We start from the raw sequence: 19,350 nt of genomic DNA on the forward strand, positions 1-19,350 counted from the left end.
CATCAGTGCCATGTTTAAAATAGTTTGAGAAAAAGAATCGGACCGCGTCAGCACCGAAGTTCCTCGTGGACAAGACACAGTGTCTACGAACCAGCTGTTCAACAACTCCCATTTTTAAGTTCATTTCTTTATGTTATTCTCGTTAATTGATTAATCATCATCTTTTGTTATCAATTAATTCATCATAATCATAAACACAACGACACAATGTCAAAAGAATCAAAATAAAATATTTTCTAATTCATGCAGCTCCCTCCCACTATCAGCACTTCACTTGCTGCATTATAAACAAACCAGAGCAAAGGAAAAAAATCAAACCTTTGACTTTTCATCATAATTTTGTGCTTTATTCATCAAGGCGATGAAATTCAGATCTTTGAGCTAATACCCATTTGAGATCAGCCCCTGAAATTCGAGTTTCAATGGAAAAAATCTTGTCTTTAGCTCTGATTCTGGCGTTTCTAGGTTGTTTCGGGTCGGGTCAGACACCTCCTCACAAACAGGAGGCTCCCTACAGGATCCACACGCTGTTCTCGGTGGAATGTCGGAATTACTTTGATTGGCAGACAGTGGGGCTAATGCGCAGCTTCAAGAAGGCCGGGCAACCCGGACCCGTGACCCGACTCCTCAGCTGTACGGATGAGGATATGAAGAAATATAAAGGGATGCATTTGGCTCCGACTATGGAAGTGCCCTCCATGAGTAGACACCCAAAGACTGGTGACTGGTACCTTCTCTGTTTCTTTTTCTCTTTTGGTTGTTGTTGTTTGATCATAACTTGAAATTTTAGTTTCTGGGCTTGTGCTGTTTACCATCAATGGTTTTGATCTGGCAATTAATCTATTTTTCTTTTTAAAAAAACAATTGTCAATTGTTTTGATTAGGCATAGGCAATCAATTTATTGGCTAAAGGAAGCCAATAGTTCTTTTAAGGTGTTACCGTTCTTCTTTTGGCAATTAACTTGTCTTCCCTACTCTGCTTCACAGAGCTTTATTAAATTGATTTTAGATCATTGTCTCCATTTATGTGATGCATATCATTTTTCCTCATGCTTTGCTTGGAAAGTATACAGGCAAGACTTGACAAACAAGTCGATGGCAGTGTCTCACTAAGGTTACAAATTCTTGTTTCTGAACTTTTAGTGAATAAGTAGAGAGCAAGCCTCTTCTTGTTTTTTTTATTCTGCTGCATTTCTTTTGAAAATCCATTAGAAATGATATTTCTTTCCTATTTACTACTCATTATATCATCAATGTGCCCACTAAATGTATAATTCATCTTCTGTGTCTGTCTGTGTGTTTCTTCTTTCTTCTTTGCTGGTTTGTTAACATTTGTACTATCATTATTTGTATGTGTTGTGTTTTTATTAGTAACTATCTTTAGGGACCATTTTAAATGTCATTGGATCTTGAAAATCATAAGAAAGAAACTAGAAAAAAGTTGTATTGCTTTAGAGATGAACTGAATTCTGAAGCAACTGACCGACTATTTTTGTCTTCTTCTTTAACATTTCTTTATTTATTTAATTTGAAGATCCAAATGAAAAGTTTAAGACCCAGGAGCTTCCATTCCTTGTGAGAAAGAAAGAAAGTAAACCTTTTTTCTTTTTTTTTTGGGGGGTCTCTGCAGGTATCCTGCAATTAACAAACCTGCTGGAATTGTTCACTGGCTCAAACACAGTAAAGATGCTGAGAATGTTGATTGGGTGGTAATTCTGGATGCAGACATGATTATACGGGGTCCAATTATACCTTGGGAACTTGGTGCAGAGAAAGGCAGACCAGTAGCGGCATTATATGGGTATTAACATTCATTTGAAAATTTTACTTATTCATTGTCAAACCTGAGTATTTTCTCTTGACAAACAAATTAAACATTCAGTACCTGTGAGACGCTTTTTAGTTTAGCTCTGCATCAGATACAAAAATGAGTGACTGACCAGAGATGTTTTGATAGTAATGTTTGTACTTGACTTTTCATTTTGTATATTTAAGTGATACACTGACTGTATCCTTGGTGAAGCACACTATTGAACATGATCTGATGAGGATTCAGAACTTGAAGAGTTTTCTCTTCTATTTTTGGTTGATTTATTGGACGCTTCCTTTCAGATTATCATTAAGCTAATTTGGGATTTTCAGTTGTACCTCATCTACTGGTAGCACTAGGTATATCCTGCTTATAATTTCCATCGTTCGCCAGGAATTGGAAAGTTTTTTCAGAACATAAACTTATGATAATTCAGGTTTTGTCTCTCTCTCTCCTTTGGATGTTGTACTGGAACCTCCTGTGAGACATTCTTGAGGCTAAATGGTACTTGGTAGCTTTATCTTGTCTAGTACTAGCAATAAATATATCTTACATTTATAGTTTCAGTTTTCTTTTTCTTACAAATGGTGAGGTTCTTCTTTATAATACAGCAACATAAGAATTCTGGTTTTCGCCTCAATTTGGTTGATGTATTGGAACCTTCCCTTGAGAATTTTGTGGAGTAAACGGTGGCTTGCTGATTGTACTTGGATAATTGCTAGCACTAAATATGCTTTGCATAGAATTTTCATTTTTTTCTTCTTGTTTTTTTTTTTTCTGAAGCTATCAGTATTTATTCATACAACTCATTGCCTTTTCAGGTATCTGATTGGATGCAATAATATTCTGGCTAAATTGCATACAAAGCACCCAGAACTCTGTGACAAGGTTGGTGGGCTTTTAGCCATGCACATAGATGATCTTCGAGCACTGGCACCATTGTGGCTTTCAAAGACAGAAGAAGTGCGTGAAGATAGAGCTCACTGGGCAACCAACATTACAGGTGACATCTATGCTTCAGGGTGGATTAGTGAGATGTATGGTTACTCATTTGGCGCAGCAGAAGTAAGTCAGTTAATTTGTTTCCTGCAGCCAATAACATTCTTTCGTAATCTTTTTGCTTTCCTTCTTTCTTCCTGGTTATTTAATTCTTTTCTTTCATTTTTCAGGTTGGACTTCGGCATAAGATCAATGATGACTTGATGATTTATCCTGGGTATATTCCACGAGAGGGTGTTGAGCCTATTCTTCTTCACTATGGTTTGCCATTTAGAGTGGGAAATTGGTCTTTCAGTAAATTAGAACACCATGAAGATAATATTGTCTATGACTGTGGCCGGCTCTTTCCTGAACCTCCTTATCCTAGAGAGGTATATGAACCTAGAAAGAAATTACGCCATGTATTGTGAACAAAAACTGAGCCCCAGACTATAAGGTCTTTTCACTAATATATTGAAGTTAATATCTGTTAGAAATTGCATTCAAGATGATTATAGTTGGTAATAGATGCTTAATATATATTTTGTCTGCAGGTAAAAGAGATGGAACCTGATCCAAACCAAAGGAGAGCCCTATTTTTAAATATAGAGTGCATCAACACTATAAATGAGGGTCTGCTGTTACAACATACAGCAAATGGATGCCCTAAGCCAAAGTGGTCGAGGTACTTGAGCTTTTTAAAGAGCAAATCTTTTGCTGAACTAACTCGACCAAAGCTTCTAAATCATCTTAATATACTAGCTAAGGCAGCTGGACAACAGCAGGCCATTGGCGAACCTCGGAGACCTTATCCAAAAATTCATACCATTTTTTCTACAGAATGTACCCCTTACTTTGATTGGCAGACTGTAGGGCTAGTTCACAGTTTTCACCTAAGTGGCCAGCCTGGAAATATTACACGACTTCTCAGCTGTACAGATGAAGATTTAAAGAAATATGAAGGCCATGATCTGGCTCCCACCCATTATGTCCCTTCCATGAGCCAACATCCACTTACAGGCGATTGGTAATTCTATGTTTTTCTTTTTCTCCTTTTTACTTGTAGTAGATTGGTTCTTAAACTTTTTGGGTTTCATTTAGCCATGAAATTTACACACCTGTTTCACATTATTGCCATCAAGTCTTTAGTGTTCATCTGTGGCATTATTCAGGTAAAGAAAAGGTGCTTATTGGGTGTGAGTGAAATTAGGCAGTGGTACTAACTCTTGAAGGTCTCACTTCTAGAACTTATTTCCTAGTTGTAGATTGTAGGTAACCTCTAAATAAGAGGCCTTTATATCTCAGTGACTTGAGGTTGATTCTCATTTGGGTCTAGTAAACAATATCCCGTTCTCTAGCCTAACTGCTGATTGAAGTATATCCTGTATAGTTTCCTTCCTTTGATTCCTCTGTAGTTGGCAACTTCATACACATGAAAGTGAAATTATGAACTACCCTGTGGCCTGGTGTAGCTTGTTTTCTCTTTGTCATTCCCTCTGTTTGTTAGATCTTTGAATGAGTCATTTGAACCTTCTCTCTTAGCAAATTGTAACATGTTTTGTAAGAAACCCTTTAGGTTTGTCATGGAATTCGATCTCTCACCAGTGTTTAATCTAAGATTATAATTAACTTGCAGTGTTATTCTGAAACTAAATTGAAATGAACTTTGGAGACATGTTCTCTAGAATAGCCTAAAATTTGGCAGACAAGTGCATTACACAAGTTTGAATCTTGAGAGCAGCCACTTATTGTGCAAATGTTAAATATTAGTACAGGACAGGCATCTGTTTAGAACTCTACTTGGAAGTTCTGGCATTGAAGTCGTATAACATTAAATTTTAAAGATCTTTTCCTTGTAGTTTTTGGTAGTGTAATTGACTGATTTTCTCCCCTTCCTGCACCATGACCAAAACCCGAAAGAGAGAGAAAAGGTTAAGAGAAGTGAATGTCAGCATGAAGAACCGAAAGCTGAGAATATTTGTTTATTACTTGTCAGGTATCCAGCAATTAATAAACCTGCTGCGGTCCTTCACTGGCTTAATCATGCAGATACTGATGCAGAGTTTATTGTTATTCTTGATGCTGACATGATTATGAGAGGTCCAATTACACCATGGGAGTACAAAGCAGAACGTGGACGGCCAGTTTCAACACCCTACGAGTAAGACAGAGATGAATATCTTGTTTTGGTTTGTTGAATGCATCTATGATTCGATATGTGGTTGCATTATGAATTCCCCTCCCTTCCCTACTTAACATGTTTTTATGTACTGGTAATCTTGTCCAAAACTAATTTTTTTATTTATGCTTGTCAGCTACCTAATTGGTTGCAACAATGAGCTTGCGAAACTCCATACTCGCCATCCTGATGCTTGTGACAAGGTTGGGGGTGTAATCATCATGCATATAGACGATCTCCGTAAATTTGCAATGCTATGGTTGCATAAAACTGAGGAGGTTCGTGCAGACAAAGCTCATTATTCCAGAAATATCACTGGAGATGTATATGAATCTGGATGGATTAGCGAGATGTATGGTTACTCATTTGGGGCAGCAGAGGTATTTTAATTTTTGTGAATTGATCCACATTTAGATTATGCTATTTTAGAATTGTAGAGACAGAGTTGTTATGCGGTTGAGAAATTAATTATAGTAGTGTTCTAAGAAACGACTGATGAACTGACTAGGCTTCAGTTTAATACTCAAATATTGATTTGATGCTCTCTAAATTGGTCTTCAGAGAATAGGAACTCCTTGAAGTGTTATTGATGTTCCCTTTTTTCAGCCGTGGTAATGTGTATTAGCGCTATTTCAGTCAGAATAATGAATTTATGAGTCTCGTCCTTTGTTTTGCAGTTGAAACTTCGGCATATCATAAACAGGAAGATATTGATTTACCCGGGATATATCCCTGAACCTGGTGTCAAATACAGAGTTTTCCACTATGGGTTGGAATTTTCAGTTGGGAATTGGAGCTTTGATAAGGCAAATTGGAGAGATGCTGATATGGTCAACAAATGCTGGGCTCAGTTTCCAGAACCACCTGATCCTTCAACACTTGACAGGAGTGATAAGAACATCCTGCAGCGAGACCTGCTTAGCATAGAATGTGCAAAGAAACTTAATGAAGCATTGCGGTTACATCATAAAAGGAGGAACTGCCCTGACCCCAGTTCCTTATCCAAATCAATTTCAGATATGACAGAGGAAGTTGTAAATCACAGGAAATTTGGCATAGTTAATCAAATTCATCACGCTGTCAGTATGCCAAGGAATCATTCAATGGAATCATCTGTGCCTGCTGAAAAAGATGGGCTATTCAGTTCTTTGAGGTTCTGGGTTATCGCAATATGGGCATTTTGTGGCTTGGGTTTCTTGTTAGTCATGTTCGTGTTATTTTCTGGTTGTAAAGGGAAGGGACCACGAAGTAAAAGCTACAGAAGCAAGAGAAGATCTTCTTATTCGGGATTCTTGGATATGAATGGACGTGATAGGCATCTCAAGAATGCTGAACTATCTTTATAACAGAGATCCTACTAGAAAAATGCTATACTCAGTTAGATTGTCATACATTCCAGCTTTTAACAGTCTGAAGGCAAACATCACACGGGTGAAAAGTCAAGGAAATCTTTACTCTTGCAGTAAATAGGTGCATTGCTTGACAGTGCAATTGTTTTTCCTGCAAAATTCGGCTTTCAAGCTCCTGCTGCAAGGCAAGACTTCAAATTTTAACATACTTACCGGGTCAAATTCAGTTCTGGGAATTCTTATTATATGTTTTCGTGATCCATTTTCAGCTTTTGATATATATTGTACTGCAATGAATAAAACCAATAGTAGAGATGTGTCATGGGCACAAGGAGAAAACCCTTTTTTATTTTTTTTTCAACTTCAGATGGTTGCTACTTGTGATCTTGCAGAGTGTAATAGAAGAAACAAAAAAATAAAATAAAATTGCTTCTTGTTTGAATTGTTGTAATTAAACTCCTGTGCGTTCTTTGGATTGATTTTTTCAGATTGTTTTTTTAGCAATCATTGGCGTATCAAAAATTAAAAAAAGAGAAAAACAAAATAAGGTTTCCGTTGCCGGGACTTGAACCAGGTCTTTCGGGTGAGAGCCGAATATCCTAACCACCTAGACTAGAACGGATTGGCTTCATTCGTTATTTTTTATTATTAAATATATTATTCCACAACTGGAAGTTTACTTCCCTATTTATAATAAATGTTAACATGGAACTGATTTTTCATCCATCTAACATAAACAGCAGTTTCTATTTTCAAATTTGATTGTGGAAATCAAAAGTTTTATATAATTTTCTTTTTTTATTCAAATAATAATAATAATAATAATAATAATAATATATTTCTTTTAACATTTAGTTGATTCATTTAGCATTAGTTTTTAAATGCAATAGTACATTTTATATTTAGTTTTCTCAATATTTAGTCAGTGAATTTCAAAATCTCAACGATGAATCTCATTAAATATTCTTAATACTTCACAAAAACCATGGTCTCATGACATTAAAAGCCATGAAATTGTTCCTTGTGTCCACATCCTATAACTTACCATCAGCATTAGCTTTGTCGATTGATGTTAGAATTGCAACAACCGGTTGTTCATCTTGTTAAATCCCAACTGCTTTCCTTCAAATCTACTATTAGTTAATGCTTCCAAAAACGCTCCCTCTCTCCCTTTCAAAATCCAAATTCCGTCACGTCCCAAAACTCAGTAACCTTAATTTCCAATTGCTTCTGTTGTCAACAACAATGCAACATGCAAACGGATTTTCAATTTCTTTGTCTGGAGGGATGAGTTGGGTCTTCAAATTCAAATTAATCAACCAAATGGACGTTAAAGCAAATCAACATTCATCAATTTCAACGAGTGGGCCCCAAAAGGGTCCGAAAATGAATGCAAGTCTTCCAATTAAAAGTGGGGGTGTGAGCCCACTTAGAAATAATAAAATTAAAGGATTTGCACGAAACTTTTAACTTTTTTATCATCTGCCTTGTGCTGTAAATGGCTTGCCGTGGTGCTTTCCTTTATTTTTGTTATTTTCTTTTTCGCCACAGGGACCATTTGCTTTTTGGCATTTAAATTTCAAATTTTTTTGAACGTTTCCAAGTGGGAAACACTAGAAACATGTTGTAGTTACAGAACGAGAGAGTCCAAAGTTAGAAAATTTTTGAGGTTTCAATTTCAAAGAATTGCAACACTATGGGAGAGTCAACTTGTCTCATGCAAATGCAAGTGCAACAACCATTCTCTTATGTGTCTGGCTTTCCTAATGAAGCCAAAGAGGTAAGATCTTGAAACTAAATTATTATGAGCTTTTAACCACTTCTTTAAGAATTGGGTACACCCATAATTCATAGAAATGCCAGATGGGTTTTGGAGGTTTTGCCAAAAGGTTCAGTTTGTGCTAAATATTTTTGTTACAGGAGGGGAACCCAATTCATGCACTTGGACAGTCAGTTTCTTTTGGGAGGTTTATGTCAGAGTCATTGGCTTGGGAAAAATGGTCATCTTTCTCTTCTCATAACAAGTATGTCGAAGAGGCTGAGAGGTACTCGCGCCCTGGATCAGTTGCCCAGAAGAAAGCTTTCTTTGAAGCTCACTACAAGGAACTTGCTGCAAGAAAGAAAGCTGCTGCTTTGCTCGAACAAGCACAAGATGCATCAAACAACAATCTTGCTGGAGAATCACAACCTGAAGGCGAAGTTCAGAATGTTACGGCCCAAGATTCACAGCTGATAGCTGTTGAAGAACAAGAAGCAGCTACCATTTCAGTGCATGAATCTGAAAGCAACAATGTTCTTGGACAGAGAAGTGCGGATGTAGTAAAAGAAACGGAGAACTGTGAGAAGACTGAATCGATAAATCAGCTGGAGAGGGTGGTGGTGGTTGATAGTAAAAGGGAGGCCAAAGATTCGAAGCTTAGTGGGACAAATCAAATGCAGAAGCCTCGGTTAAAGGTAACCATGTTGACCAACACCCCATGATTCTTTTCTGGGTTCTATTTTCAAATGTCATTATTGTGCTAAAATTTTTCTATTTTTTGGTTATAGCAGAGTTCCAATTCCAATCAAGATGATAGGGCGTCGATGAGCAAGAAGAAACCGTCTTTCTCTTCCTCAAAGTCCTTAAATTTTGGTAGAGCAACTAAGACGCCATCTACTCCGGCCAAACCGACAGCTCCATTACAGTCCACGAAGGAAATCAATGCCACTCCAATCAAGAAGAAATCTGCAATAGACTTTGCTGATAACAAGAGATCAACTCCAAAATCAATTCACAAGTCCATTTATCTCACCCCAGCTAGAGAAATCAATAGATTGACTTCAACAATCGTCCGGAAGATTGATGGTTCCAAAGTTATGGGTTCCAATTCCAAAGCATCTAAAGATTGCTCAACTCCATTAATGACTCCTACTGCGGTGCCTACTTCTCTTCTTCCATGCTTTGCAGCCTGCATTATAACATTTTCTGCACATGCATGCTAAAAATGTTGTGTTTTGAGTCGCAGGCATCTGTGAATGGTGCACCAAAGCATCCCTTAGCCACCCCTTGGTCAGAAAACAGAAGGTATCTATCTGGCCGTTCTCATACCAAAAGGGGAAAATGAAATATGGGGGTTGCTAGTTTTCAAGTCGGTGAAGATATAGATTTCTTAAATGTGTTGATTTATATGTATAAATTGCAGGGATGGAACCCCTCATGATTCAAATATGGGAAGCAAAACAGTTCGAGCTAGGTGGAACTTCCTTCCGACAGAGTAAGAAGTTCTTCTTACATTCATATTTGTTATATCAACAAATGAAACCGGTAATTATGAGTTGTAATGTAAAATGTTAACTAGTGACATAAAACTGTACGGCTTTAATAATAACAGATCACGCATGCGATAATGATACTAACAAAAGAAATAATTATAAGCAATTGTCCTGTGAGTTCGAAAAAATGGCATATGCCTCTTGCTTCAAAAGGACTTCCAAGTCCTGATTATTGTTTTTTCATGCCAGTTGTTCAAAGTTTTTGAGTGCCTGCAGAAACAAATTGCAATCCCCAAATTCATTTACACCTTTCCGCTTAAGGACAGAAGAAAGAGCTGCAAGAAGAAAGGAGGCAAGGATTGCCACAATTTGATTTCATTCTCAATCATTTATTGTATTTCATTGGTGCCTCAAATTATGTGTGGTTAAATATTTGTTCTGTTTGTGATTTTTCCTCCATTCAGAAGCTTGAAGAGAAATTCAACGCCAATCAAATACAAAAATTGCAGAAGCAGGTAACGCTCAAGGTTGTACACTGTTTCCGAGCATCCCTTTCATCTTCTGAAAAGTTTCTCTCACCTACATCATGTATCAATGAAGATTATGGATGTAGTTTCACTAAAATTAAACATAACAATTTGATTCACTTGAGCAGGAGAAAGCAGAAACAGAAATCAGAAAACTGCGTCAAACCCTATGCTTTAAGGCCAGGCCTCTGCCAGATTTTTATAAAGAAAGAGCAATACCAAAGAGTCAGACGAATAAGGTACCTTCTGTCATTTCATTTTACAGACCTCTCCGGTATTCTTATATGGTGCTGTTATGTCAAATCTAGTAGCATAAATATCGCCAGGATCCAGAGTGCACCTGCAACAAGTTCTAAGAATGAAATTAGAAAGTGTATAAGCAGCACGGTCAATGCAGAATTCTTCATTTGTGCAAATCCATTGTCTTAGAAAAGAACTTGTGTTACTTGACCTCTCTAGGAAATTATAGATGGGAAGCATTCTTCATCAATGATTCTGGCACAGTCGCAACATCTTTTCTTCTTACTTTCCCCAGATATTTTGCTTACAATCACTCTACAAATGTAAAGCGTTTTATAATCTTCCCCAAGTTTTGCATTTTGATCAGCAGATGTCACGATGAAAAATTTTCTTTTCTCTTGTTTCTTGTAGGATCCTCCGACACGTCCTCAGTCACCAAAACTCACAGCAAGTACTTTCCAGACAAAACCATCCACACCTCGTCAGAGGCCTCCAACTAAGCACATTGGTTCTGATCATGTCCTTGAAAAGAAAAGTCACGCTTCAACTCGTTCTCTTGCTTCAAGACCAACAAAGATTACTCATGAGAATAAGTCTCCAAATATTCAGCATGAGTACCAATCTACGAAGTGTCGCATCTAAGTTTCTGTGGACAGAAAAATATTGTCAAGCAACATTGGCTGCCAAATGCATTAAATTGAGTTTTCTGCATGATGGATCTGCATAACAAAATGAAATTTGTTAGGGAATGAGACCATCTGCTTGGAATTGTAGCAAATTATGCTTGTATGCAGAGTTCCTATCTTTAGTTAGTGTTCTATGGACCCAAGATATTGTAAAAAATTCTTTCATTCCTCAAAATATGATAATGTTGGCCTCCTAGAACTTATGAGCATTTGATACATGCTATGGTTAACCAAGTTGAAATGGGAATGGTAAAATTCACAATTCAAAACCTTTGTGTCAGCCAAATCACAAAAGGTCAAAAATAACCAAAGTGTTGAGGTGAGCCTATCATGGATTGACTTGTCTGTTGCACAAAAAGGCTCAAATTTTAGAATGTAATTACATCCTACCTCTGATGTGATACAAGCAGAACTGTTACAGTTTTATTCAAACAGGCAAAAGGAACGATTCCATTTGGATTTGAAGGGGAAAAAGGGAAAAGAAAAATAAAAAATGTCTAAGCAAATTAGTTGCATATGTAGAAAGTGTAATTACTTGATTGCATTGCAATTGTTGGAAAAACCACCACTTTTATTTGAAATTGAAAACAACCGAACACAAATAAATACTATTCTCTTTTCCAGAAAACCTATTCACTAAAGAAATCGATCGCAAGAAAAGACTGAGCCAAAGAAAAACTGAAAGCTCAGAAATCAGAAACATAAATTATGTGAATGAACGCCTACATAAATACATGCCAAACTGGACATATTGCCAAGATAACTTATGCACAAGGGAACAAGTCATCCACAAAACCAGTAACACAAAAAATGAGGGAATTCATTACAATAGACAACTAGGTAAAGACAGATCATATTTCTTAAGGAAGCATTCACTGAACAACAACATATAATCTGCAGTATCCACTGTATGCTACCATTAAATACTATTCTCTTTTCAAGAAAACTTATTCACTAAAGAAATTGATCGCAAGAAAAGATTGAGCCACAGAAAAATTGAAAGCTTAGAAATCAGAAACATAAATTATGTGAACGAACACCTCCATAAATACATGCCAAACTGGACATATTGCCAAGTAACTTATGCACAAGGGAACAAGTCATCCACAAAACCAGGAACACAAAAATGAGGGAAGTCATTACAATAGACAATTAGGTAAAGACAGATCATATTTCTTAAGGAAGCATTCACGGAACAACTACATATAATCTGCAGCATCCACTGTATGCTACCATTAAGAATCATACTCTCTGCAAATCCAACTAAATGTTGATGAAAAATGGTAGCGTTAAGCCTTTATCTGAGAAAGAGAGAATGATTCAGCTCTTTTTCACACCACCTAGCTACAAGTCAAACATGGTAATAAAAAAGGTGCACTACATATGTAATTACAAAGTAACTCACCATACTAGTATCTCTGTACAAGATACTGAAATGCTTCAACAGTTGCAGCATCCACGTGTAACATCCTTTCAAAATGATATGGGAGATCTTATTATCAGTTCTCATAAGCCAACCAACGGTCACTCTAATGATGTAAACCTAAATACGTGCCTAGTATTTCAAACCCTTGCGTCTCTTGTCCACCTCTTCAAGATGCAGTGGCTGGGGAGCAGCTTGATATTCCTATAGTCAAGCACTTTCAGCGCATGACTGCACAAAACTCCCATGAACTCATATTTCATACAGTTGCACATAACTGTCTCATCAAACAAATTATAAGTTACCGCATACTCTCTTAGTTGCCCATATATGCTCACTTTATACTCAAACAGTGATCCATTCTCAGTACATTGGTTAACTACAATATTCAGAGATGCTTCGTATTCTTGTTGAAACAATTCAAATATGTTTGGTGTGTATATACCCCTTGCATGCTTCAAAAGAATCACATCCCCAATTAGTCTGGGCATGTGTTGGCTCATATTGTAATTAGCTTCTAATTCTTTGTAGTGCCAATCATTCACCATTTTCCCAAGATGCTTGAAAAAGGATATCACATCAGAGTCAGACCTTAGATGCTTCCGCAAATTACAAGTAAAATATTCACGAAGATGAACAGTTCTGATGTCAGCACAAAATATATTCTTTCTGTATGCTATGGCCCACTCCTCTCTATCTTTAAATATCTCGTTCAACCACTCATTTTCCCAAAGGCCATATGCATCCAGCATAACCTTCCATGCTTTGATGAAGTCCTCTTCCTCTTCATGGTCAAAGATGCAACTAAATAAATCATTTACAAAAGAATCTGAGCCCACAAACAGGTGGTTGAACTGTTTGAGTACTTTTTGGTATACGTGCCAAACACATATTCGGTGATCCATTTCCGGCAATGCCAAATCGATTGCTTCAACCAGTACTGCATCTTGATCAGTGAGGATTGTCTTTGGCTTCTTCCCAGACATTACCTCAATGAAAGTTCGAAACAACCACTTAAAAGATTCAGCAGAGTCATCATAGAGAAGTGAAGCACCAAAGATCACCATTTGCTTATGATGGTTCATCCCAACAAAAGGGCAAAATGGTCGACCATCTTTGATTAGTTTGTAGGTCGTGTCAAAGAAAACTACATCACCAAAGTCACTATAGTCCACCAACATTTTTGCATCTGCCCAAAATATATTAGTTATTTGATCTTCAGCATCAAGTTGCATGGTATAGATGAAAGATGGATTTTTTAATTGCTTACTTTTAAAGTATTGCTGTATCCTTTCTACTTCTCCCTCTTTCATTTCTCTTGTACGTTTGGAAGAAAGTTTACTTTTATAATCAATAGGATTATATCCCAGCTCATTTCCAGCTAAGTTCTGAGATAACTCTGAGGTTGATTTTGGCTGATTCTCAGAAACATCTTGCACATTGCCTTCAACAACTTGAGACCCAGCTAATCTCTTTTGTGATCTCAACATGGGCACTCGACAAGCAGCTACAAGCTCATGATTGTGCTTTTCTTCAAAATGAGTGACACGGTATTTACCATCAGCTTGACGAGAGACTACCAGCTGAGCTAAACAACCAATTCTTGTTTCCTTTTGAGATCTCTTCACATTCAAATCCCGCTTGTCTTTCTGCCGAAAACCTTCTCTAAAACAAGTGAATCTCCTAGATGCCACAGCACCATCTATCTTACTCCTATTTACATAATCTTTTCGAACACTGAAACCAAGCCGTCCAGCATATGCATTATAATACTCATATGCATGATCTTCTGAATCAAAACCCATTCCAAGTTTTGGAATGCCATCCATCCTAGAACTATTGGATAAGTCAGCTTCAACTGCTTGAGCAAAGGATAATCTCTTCTGTGATGGCAACATGTAAGCTGTACTTTGGGTTACAAACTCATGATTGTGCTTTGTTTCAAAATGGGTGACCTGGAACATTCCATTAGGTTGGCGTGCAATAGTCATATGTGCCAAGCAACCAGTTCTTGTCTCCTGCCGGGGTTTCCTCAAATTTGCACTATGTTTGGTAGGCCGATACCCTTGCCTGTAACAAGTGTATCTCCTGGACACTACTACGCCATTTATCCGACTTTTATTCACAAAATCTTTCCTAATGCTGAATCCTTCCAACACAGCATATCTGCTATAGCACTTATATGCATGATCTTCCGTTTCAAACTCCATGCCAACAGTTGGTATCACGTATGTCACTTCCTCATCTTTTACAACAACCCCACCCCCAAATACATCAGAAGAGGAAACTTCAGAAGTGTGAGACTCCCCCTCCCCATCGACAACCTCCGTCTCACACTTGTAAGCAGAGGAAATTCCAAGAGTTTGATACTCCTCTCCATGAATTTCCATCAGGCTTTTGTTAATAGAAGAAGCACTTGGGCTCTGACAATTGCACTCAGTATTAGTACTTTCACTGCTTTTTCCAACAGAGGAATCTTTAGAGTTTTCACGTCCCTGTCCCTCATCCACGTCCATCCTCAGTGACATTTGAAGTTCATTTTTACCATCCTCTTCAGGTAATTGACTTGACATGTCAGCTTCACAACTATCCATCAACCTTCATTCCAATAAAGAAAAGGCGGAAAAGCATGTGAGAGAAACAAACATTAAGAACTAAAAGTTGTTCATTCTCTGGGACTTGGAAACGTAAAAATGGCACCTACCCTAAAAGTTCTTCCAAACGTTCACTGAAAAATTTTAACAAAAAATGCCAAGCCCACCAAGTTAATCACCACAGATATTGTTAGTCTTAGATTCCATATGCTTCGAAGAACATATAATTGACACGGCATTACACTTCAAATTCACTAACTCCATCAGGACTAAGCATTGCATACATGTAACAATATCAAAATTGATCCACTAATATATATATAATCTCAACTTCTTAAAAATTCTTAAAATGTAGGCACGACTTCCAGGCAGCATACTCAAATAATTAAACATAAACACCAATTCAAAATTAATTAATTAAACAATATTAACACTAACTGATGCTTATAATGCACGTAAAGTACTTCAAAACGAACAGCAATTACCAAATAATTGAACGATTTGAAATTTGATTTTATTTATTTATTTTTGGTAAGTAGAGAGTGGGCAAAATTCAGTTTGTTAAGAAGGTGTGCACCTTATCAATTGTGAAAGCTCCGGAGGGAATTGAACGGACGAGATATTTTTCTGATCTTTCTTTCTGGGTGAAAATGGCGGGAGAGATTAAAAGAGGAACTGCAAGAATTGTAGGGATTTAGGGCTTTTGTTTTTTATTTTATGGTTGTTTACTTGTATTTAATGTTCGGTACGACGAGGAGACGAGAAGGGAGGCGACGTGTCATAACCTCGAGTGAGTTTTACGTGGGTCCGAAATTGACGTGGCGGTCTACTATTGGCGAACTGGACGCTCAATGTTGCTACTCGGATTGTTCTATTCACTTTGATTTTCTTCTGTTTTTGAGTGCGTAACGAACAAACGATATTTGTTCATTCAATCTTTTTTATATATTTGTCTAAAAAACATTTTTCCGGAAAAAAACAGGCCGAATGATATTAGTTGGCTAAAGTAATAAATAATTATTAATTTTTTATTTTTAATTTAAATAATAAATTTTAATTAGTGACAGTTGGAATATAAATTAAATATTCCACTAAATAAACATAAAAATCACTCTGTTTTAAAATCTCTTGTATTAGGTTAGTACTGATGCTTAAAAGCACTATAATTTTATTTACAAGCCGACAATTTTTCTTGAGCAGAGGGTGTAGATATAAGCCAATAAATTTTTCCAAAATTTGAATTTAAAACGACAGACAACCGACCAAATGAAATTGAATTGAAAACAATAGTATAAACGGATGAATATAGCTTGACGAGTGCTAGCGACGGTCGCCCACAAGGGTGATTGTGTTAGTTGCTGGTTTCTTCTCTTGCCACATGTTCCATTATTTTGATATATTGTAATTTTAAATCAATACTGAAATATTAATAATTTTTAATTTAATTTTAATATAATCTTTATGCTGAGAGAATTTACCTTAATGTTTTAGTGGGATTTTGGATGACCCCAAATAAAACAATAAAAATAGTGAGAAAGGATGGATATTGAAAGGAGAGAGGCTGCCTTGTTATATTTTGAGGTGTTGCAAGGGTTGTGTGTTTGACGGTAAAAGGAGAAAAAATGTATTAAAATGAGACTAAGAACCACCACAACTCAAGCTTGATGTATCTTGTAAATCAGAGCACACACGGACATTAGAGGTGGAGCCGGTAGTGGCTGGCAACTACACTCGGACGCTCAAGTAAGATTTTGAACAATACGGGATTGCCTCAAGGTCGAAAATGGACCTTGAAACTGATAAAAATGGTGAAAATACTTTATATATCCTCTAAGGAGGGTAAAATCTTGTTTAGTCCCTATATTATGAGGTTAGTGTCCATTTAGTCCCTGTATTTTTAAAAACACCTCAAAACGTCCCTGCTACTAAATATTGACACTTATGCCATTATTTTTTTTTATTTTTAACTTGCTTTTACAATATTACATTTTTACAATAATGTTTCTTTTTTGGATATTAATAAAAAATTAAATTATCAAATTAAACTCAAAAATAAAATAAAAACAAAAAAGGTATATATTAATTTTTGTGGAAGCTCACGTATGTCTAAAAAATTAATATCGTAAAAAATTACATTATCAATTTTTTTAGAAAAATTAATATTTTAACTCAAGAGTGTGTTCCACAAAAATTAATATATATTATTTTATTTTATTTTATTTTTTGGTGTTAAAGTGGTAATTTATTTTTTTCTTTTTAATAATGTCTAAAAAAATTATTATAATAGGGTTATTTTTTTTCTTTTTAATAATGTCTAAAAAATTATTATAATAGGGCAATATTATAAAAATAAGTTAAAAGGAACAAAAGATAATGGTAAAAGTGTCAATAATTTAATGGTAGGGATGGTTTGAGGTATTTTTAAAAATATAGAGACTAAACGAGTACTAACTTCAAAATATAGGGACTAAACGAGCTTTTACCCCTCTAAGGAAGAAGATGAGAGCAATATTTTTGGCTAAATCAAAGTTGCTTACCGTTGGAGAGTGTGTCTTAACCATTTTAGGAGTGTACCTGAGGGTCTTTTCGTAATTCCAGACACATGGCGCTAGCTGATTTGATTTCTTTCCCTTAGTGAGGGTATTTTGGAGATTGTAACTGTGGGCCCAAGATGGTGATGTGTTCAAGCAAGGGAGACAAAAAAACCAATAGCCACCCTCTTGCTCTTTGCTTTCTACATGTGGTCTTTCCTCCAGCTAGTGGTCCCGCTAGTTTTTGAACCATTGCGGGGGACAACTGAGGTGGCAACTCTTTTATTCCCCCTTTTTAGCTTTCTTTCCCTTATTGGTTCCTTGTATTTAGCAAAAGCAAGATATTTTCGATTTGGTATGTGAAGCCACGTACTGTTAACGTGTGACCTTAATCACCAAGGACGTGGAGGACGTGGATTTCGACTTTGCCCTCAATTGCATATGTTTTAACGAAAGCTGTCCTCCCCAAGGGGAAGTTTATCTCCTAGCTTGGCTTAAGCTTCCTTGCCTTCTTGATCTAGCTGTCTGGTTTTACTGATTTGACCTTAGTAATGCCATGCGTCATAGTTCATTGGCCCATGTTTGTACCCGTAATTCCCCTTAAACACTTAATATCCTCGTCCTCTCCCTCTCTCCAAGTTTTTTTTCTTCTTTTTCTCCTGCCCACTGCAACTTATTCTTTAATTTTTTTACCAATTTCTTTTCTTTCTTTTTTATTTTTTAAGGTATAGAAAAATAAAAAATTCTGATATGGTATTTTTTTGGGGTGTACATGGTCATATCTATATGATTAAGATAATTTTGTTATTTTTTAAATAAAATATTTGTAAATTTTAATTTTTTAAAAAGAAGACTATTCACCCAAATGAGGATTGAATTTCCTGTGAGTCTAATGCAAAATCCTCCATTCAATCATCTATCACTAACCTCGCTTCCCCAGGTTAGAAAAGAAATTGATGAAAAAAATTGAAGAAGTTGCAATGGACAGGGGAAAAAGAAGAAAAAAACTTGTAAAGAGGGAGATGATGAGGATATTAAGGTAAATTCCTTTAGCATGAAGATAATAATGTTAAAATAAAATTAAAAACCATCAATATTTTATTATTGATGCATTTACCTTGGGGTTTTTAATGTGTTAAAATTACACAAATATTAAAACAATAGGACACGTGGCGAGAAGAGAAACTAGCGATTGACACAGTCGCCCTTATTAGCGACTATCCTTAGCAATCCTCATTTAGCTTTAGCAATTAAACTAAATTAGTTTTTTTTTCATATTTGTAGAGTTAAAAACACTACTTTTTTCTAATTCAAATTAGAGATGGCCAATAGATCGATCCCCACATAAAAATGGCCTGTTAAAAGGAACGGTTCAGATGGGCAGCATGGTAAAAAAATTCAAGCCCCAGCACGGCCAATGCCATACCACATGGACCGAGGTTAGACTGTCCCGTGGGCCTTAATTTTAATTAAAAAATCTTCCCAGAAAGCATTTGGACTTGTGATGATACTACACCTGGATTATTTGGTTCATGCAATTGATTGTTTGCTTTATATAATTCTGTTGAAGATATCACTCTTTTTAATCCCGCAACTAGAGACTTGTTTTGTTCGTTCTTTGGTGTTTTTTGGTTTTGGCTATGATCTTGTTAATGATGAGGGTCCACCTATGTTGCAACTGTTGTATGGTACCACAATTTTTATCCTTATCCAATCTAATCATTGGATGATTCAGAGTTTGATCTAATGGCTTAAATTAATTTTTGACGATTTGAAGCTGC

The 19,350-nt window shown here is 36.3% G+C and overlaps 3 protein-coding genes across 9 annotated transcripts; 2 read left to right on the top strand and 1 right to left on the bottom strand.

The window, feature by feature from the left end:
* Positions 1-41: 41 nt before the first annotated feature.
* LOC102629731 (peptidyl serine alpha-galactosyltransferase) lies at positions 42-6,772 on the top strand. Its single transcript, XM_006469900.4, has 8 exons — positions 42-727; positions 1,631-1,801; positions 2,632-2,875; positions 2,980-3,180; positions 3,343-3,815; positions 4,785-4,949; positions 5,104-5,347; positions 5,645-6,772. Exons 1-8 carry the CDS (start codon positions 423-425, stop codon positions 6,311-6,313), a joined length of 2,472 nt encoding a protein of 823 aa, XP_006469963.1. The 5' UTR covers positions 42-422; the 3' UTR covers positions 6,314-6,772.
* Positions 6,773-7,744: 972 nt separating this feature from the next.
* LOC102629064 (protein WVD2-like 7) lies at positions 7,745-11,220 on the top strand. 5 transcript variants are annotated; one of them, XM_025095256.2, is made up of 9 exons: positions 7,745-8,096; positions 8,237-8,770; positions 8,864-9,232; positions 9,322-9,380; positions 9,499-9,570; positions 9,845-9,920; positions 10,033-10,095; positions 10,224-10,334; positions 10,747-11,220. In XM_025095256.2, the coding sequence occupies exons 1-9, from the start codon at positions 8,013-8,015 to the stop codon at positions 10,975-10,977; spliced, it is 1,599 nt and encodes a 532-aa protein (XP_024951024.1). In that variant the 5' UTR covers positions 7,745-8,012; the 3' UTR covers positions 10,978-11,220. The 5 variants fall into 5 exon arrangements, with proteins under 5 accessions (XP_024951024.1, XP_052291140.1, XP_006469960.1 ...); XM_052435180.1 differs by having other exon boundaries at positions 7,746-8,096; positions 10,033-10,083; XM_006469897.4 differs by having other exon boundaries at positions 7,749-8,096; positions 9,818-9,920.
* LOC102628390 (protein FAR1-RELATED SEQUENCE 7-like) lies at positions 9,743-15,783 on the bottom strand. Of its 3 annotated transcripts, none has more exons than XM_006469896.4 (5): positions 15,616-15,783; positions 13,715-15,042; positions 12,427-13,633; positions 10,339-11,054; positions 9,743-10,147 (listed from the first exon to the last, which is right to left on the bottom strand). In XM_006469896.4, the coding sequence occupies exons 2-3, from the start codon at positions 15,036-15,038 to the stop codon at positions 12,585-12,587; spliced, it is 2,373 nt and encodes a 790-aa protein (XP_006469959.1). In that variant the 5' UTR covers positions 15,039-15,042; positions 15,616-15,783; the 3' UTR covers positions 9,743-10,147; positions 10,339-11,054; positions 12,427-12,584. The 3 variants fall into 3 exon arrangements, with proteins under 3 accessions (XP_006469959.1, XP_052291139.1, XP_006469958.1); XM_052435179.1 differs by having other exon boundaries at positions 10,339-10,435; positions 10,547-11,054; positions 12,427-15,042; XM_006469895.4 differs by having other exon boundaries at positions 12,427-15,042.
* Between the last annotated feature and the right edge of the window lie 3,567 nt (positions 15,784-19,350).

This window comes from Citrus sinensis, chromosome 2 (assembly GCF_022201045.2).
Source record: "Citrus sinensis cultivar Valencia sweet orange chromosome 2, DVS_A1.0, whole genome shotgun sequence".
Classification (NCBI taxonomy): Eukaryota; Viridiplantae; Streptophyta; class Magnoliopsida; order Sapindales; family Rutaceae; genus Citrus; species Citrus sinensis.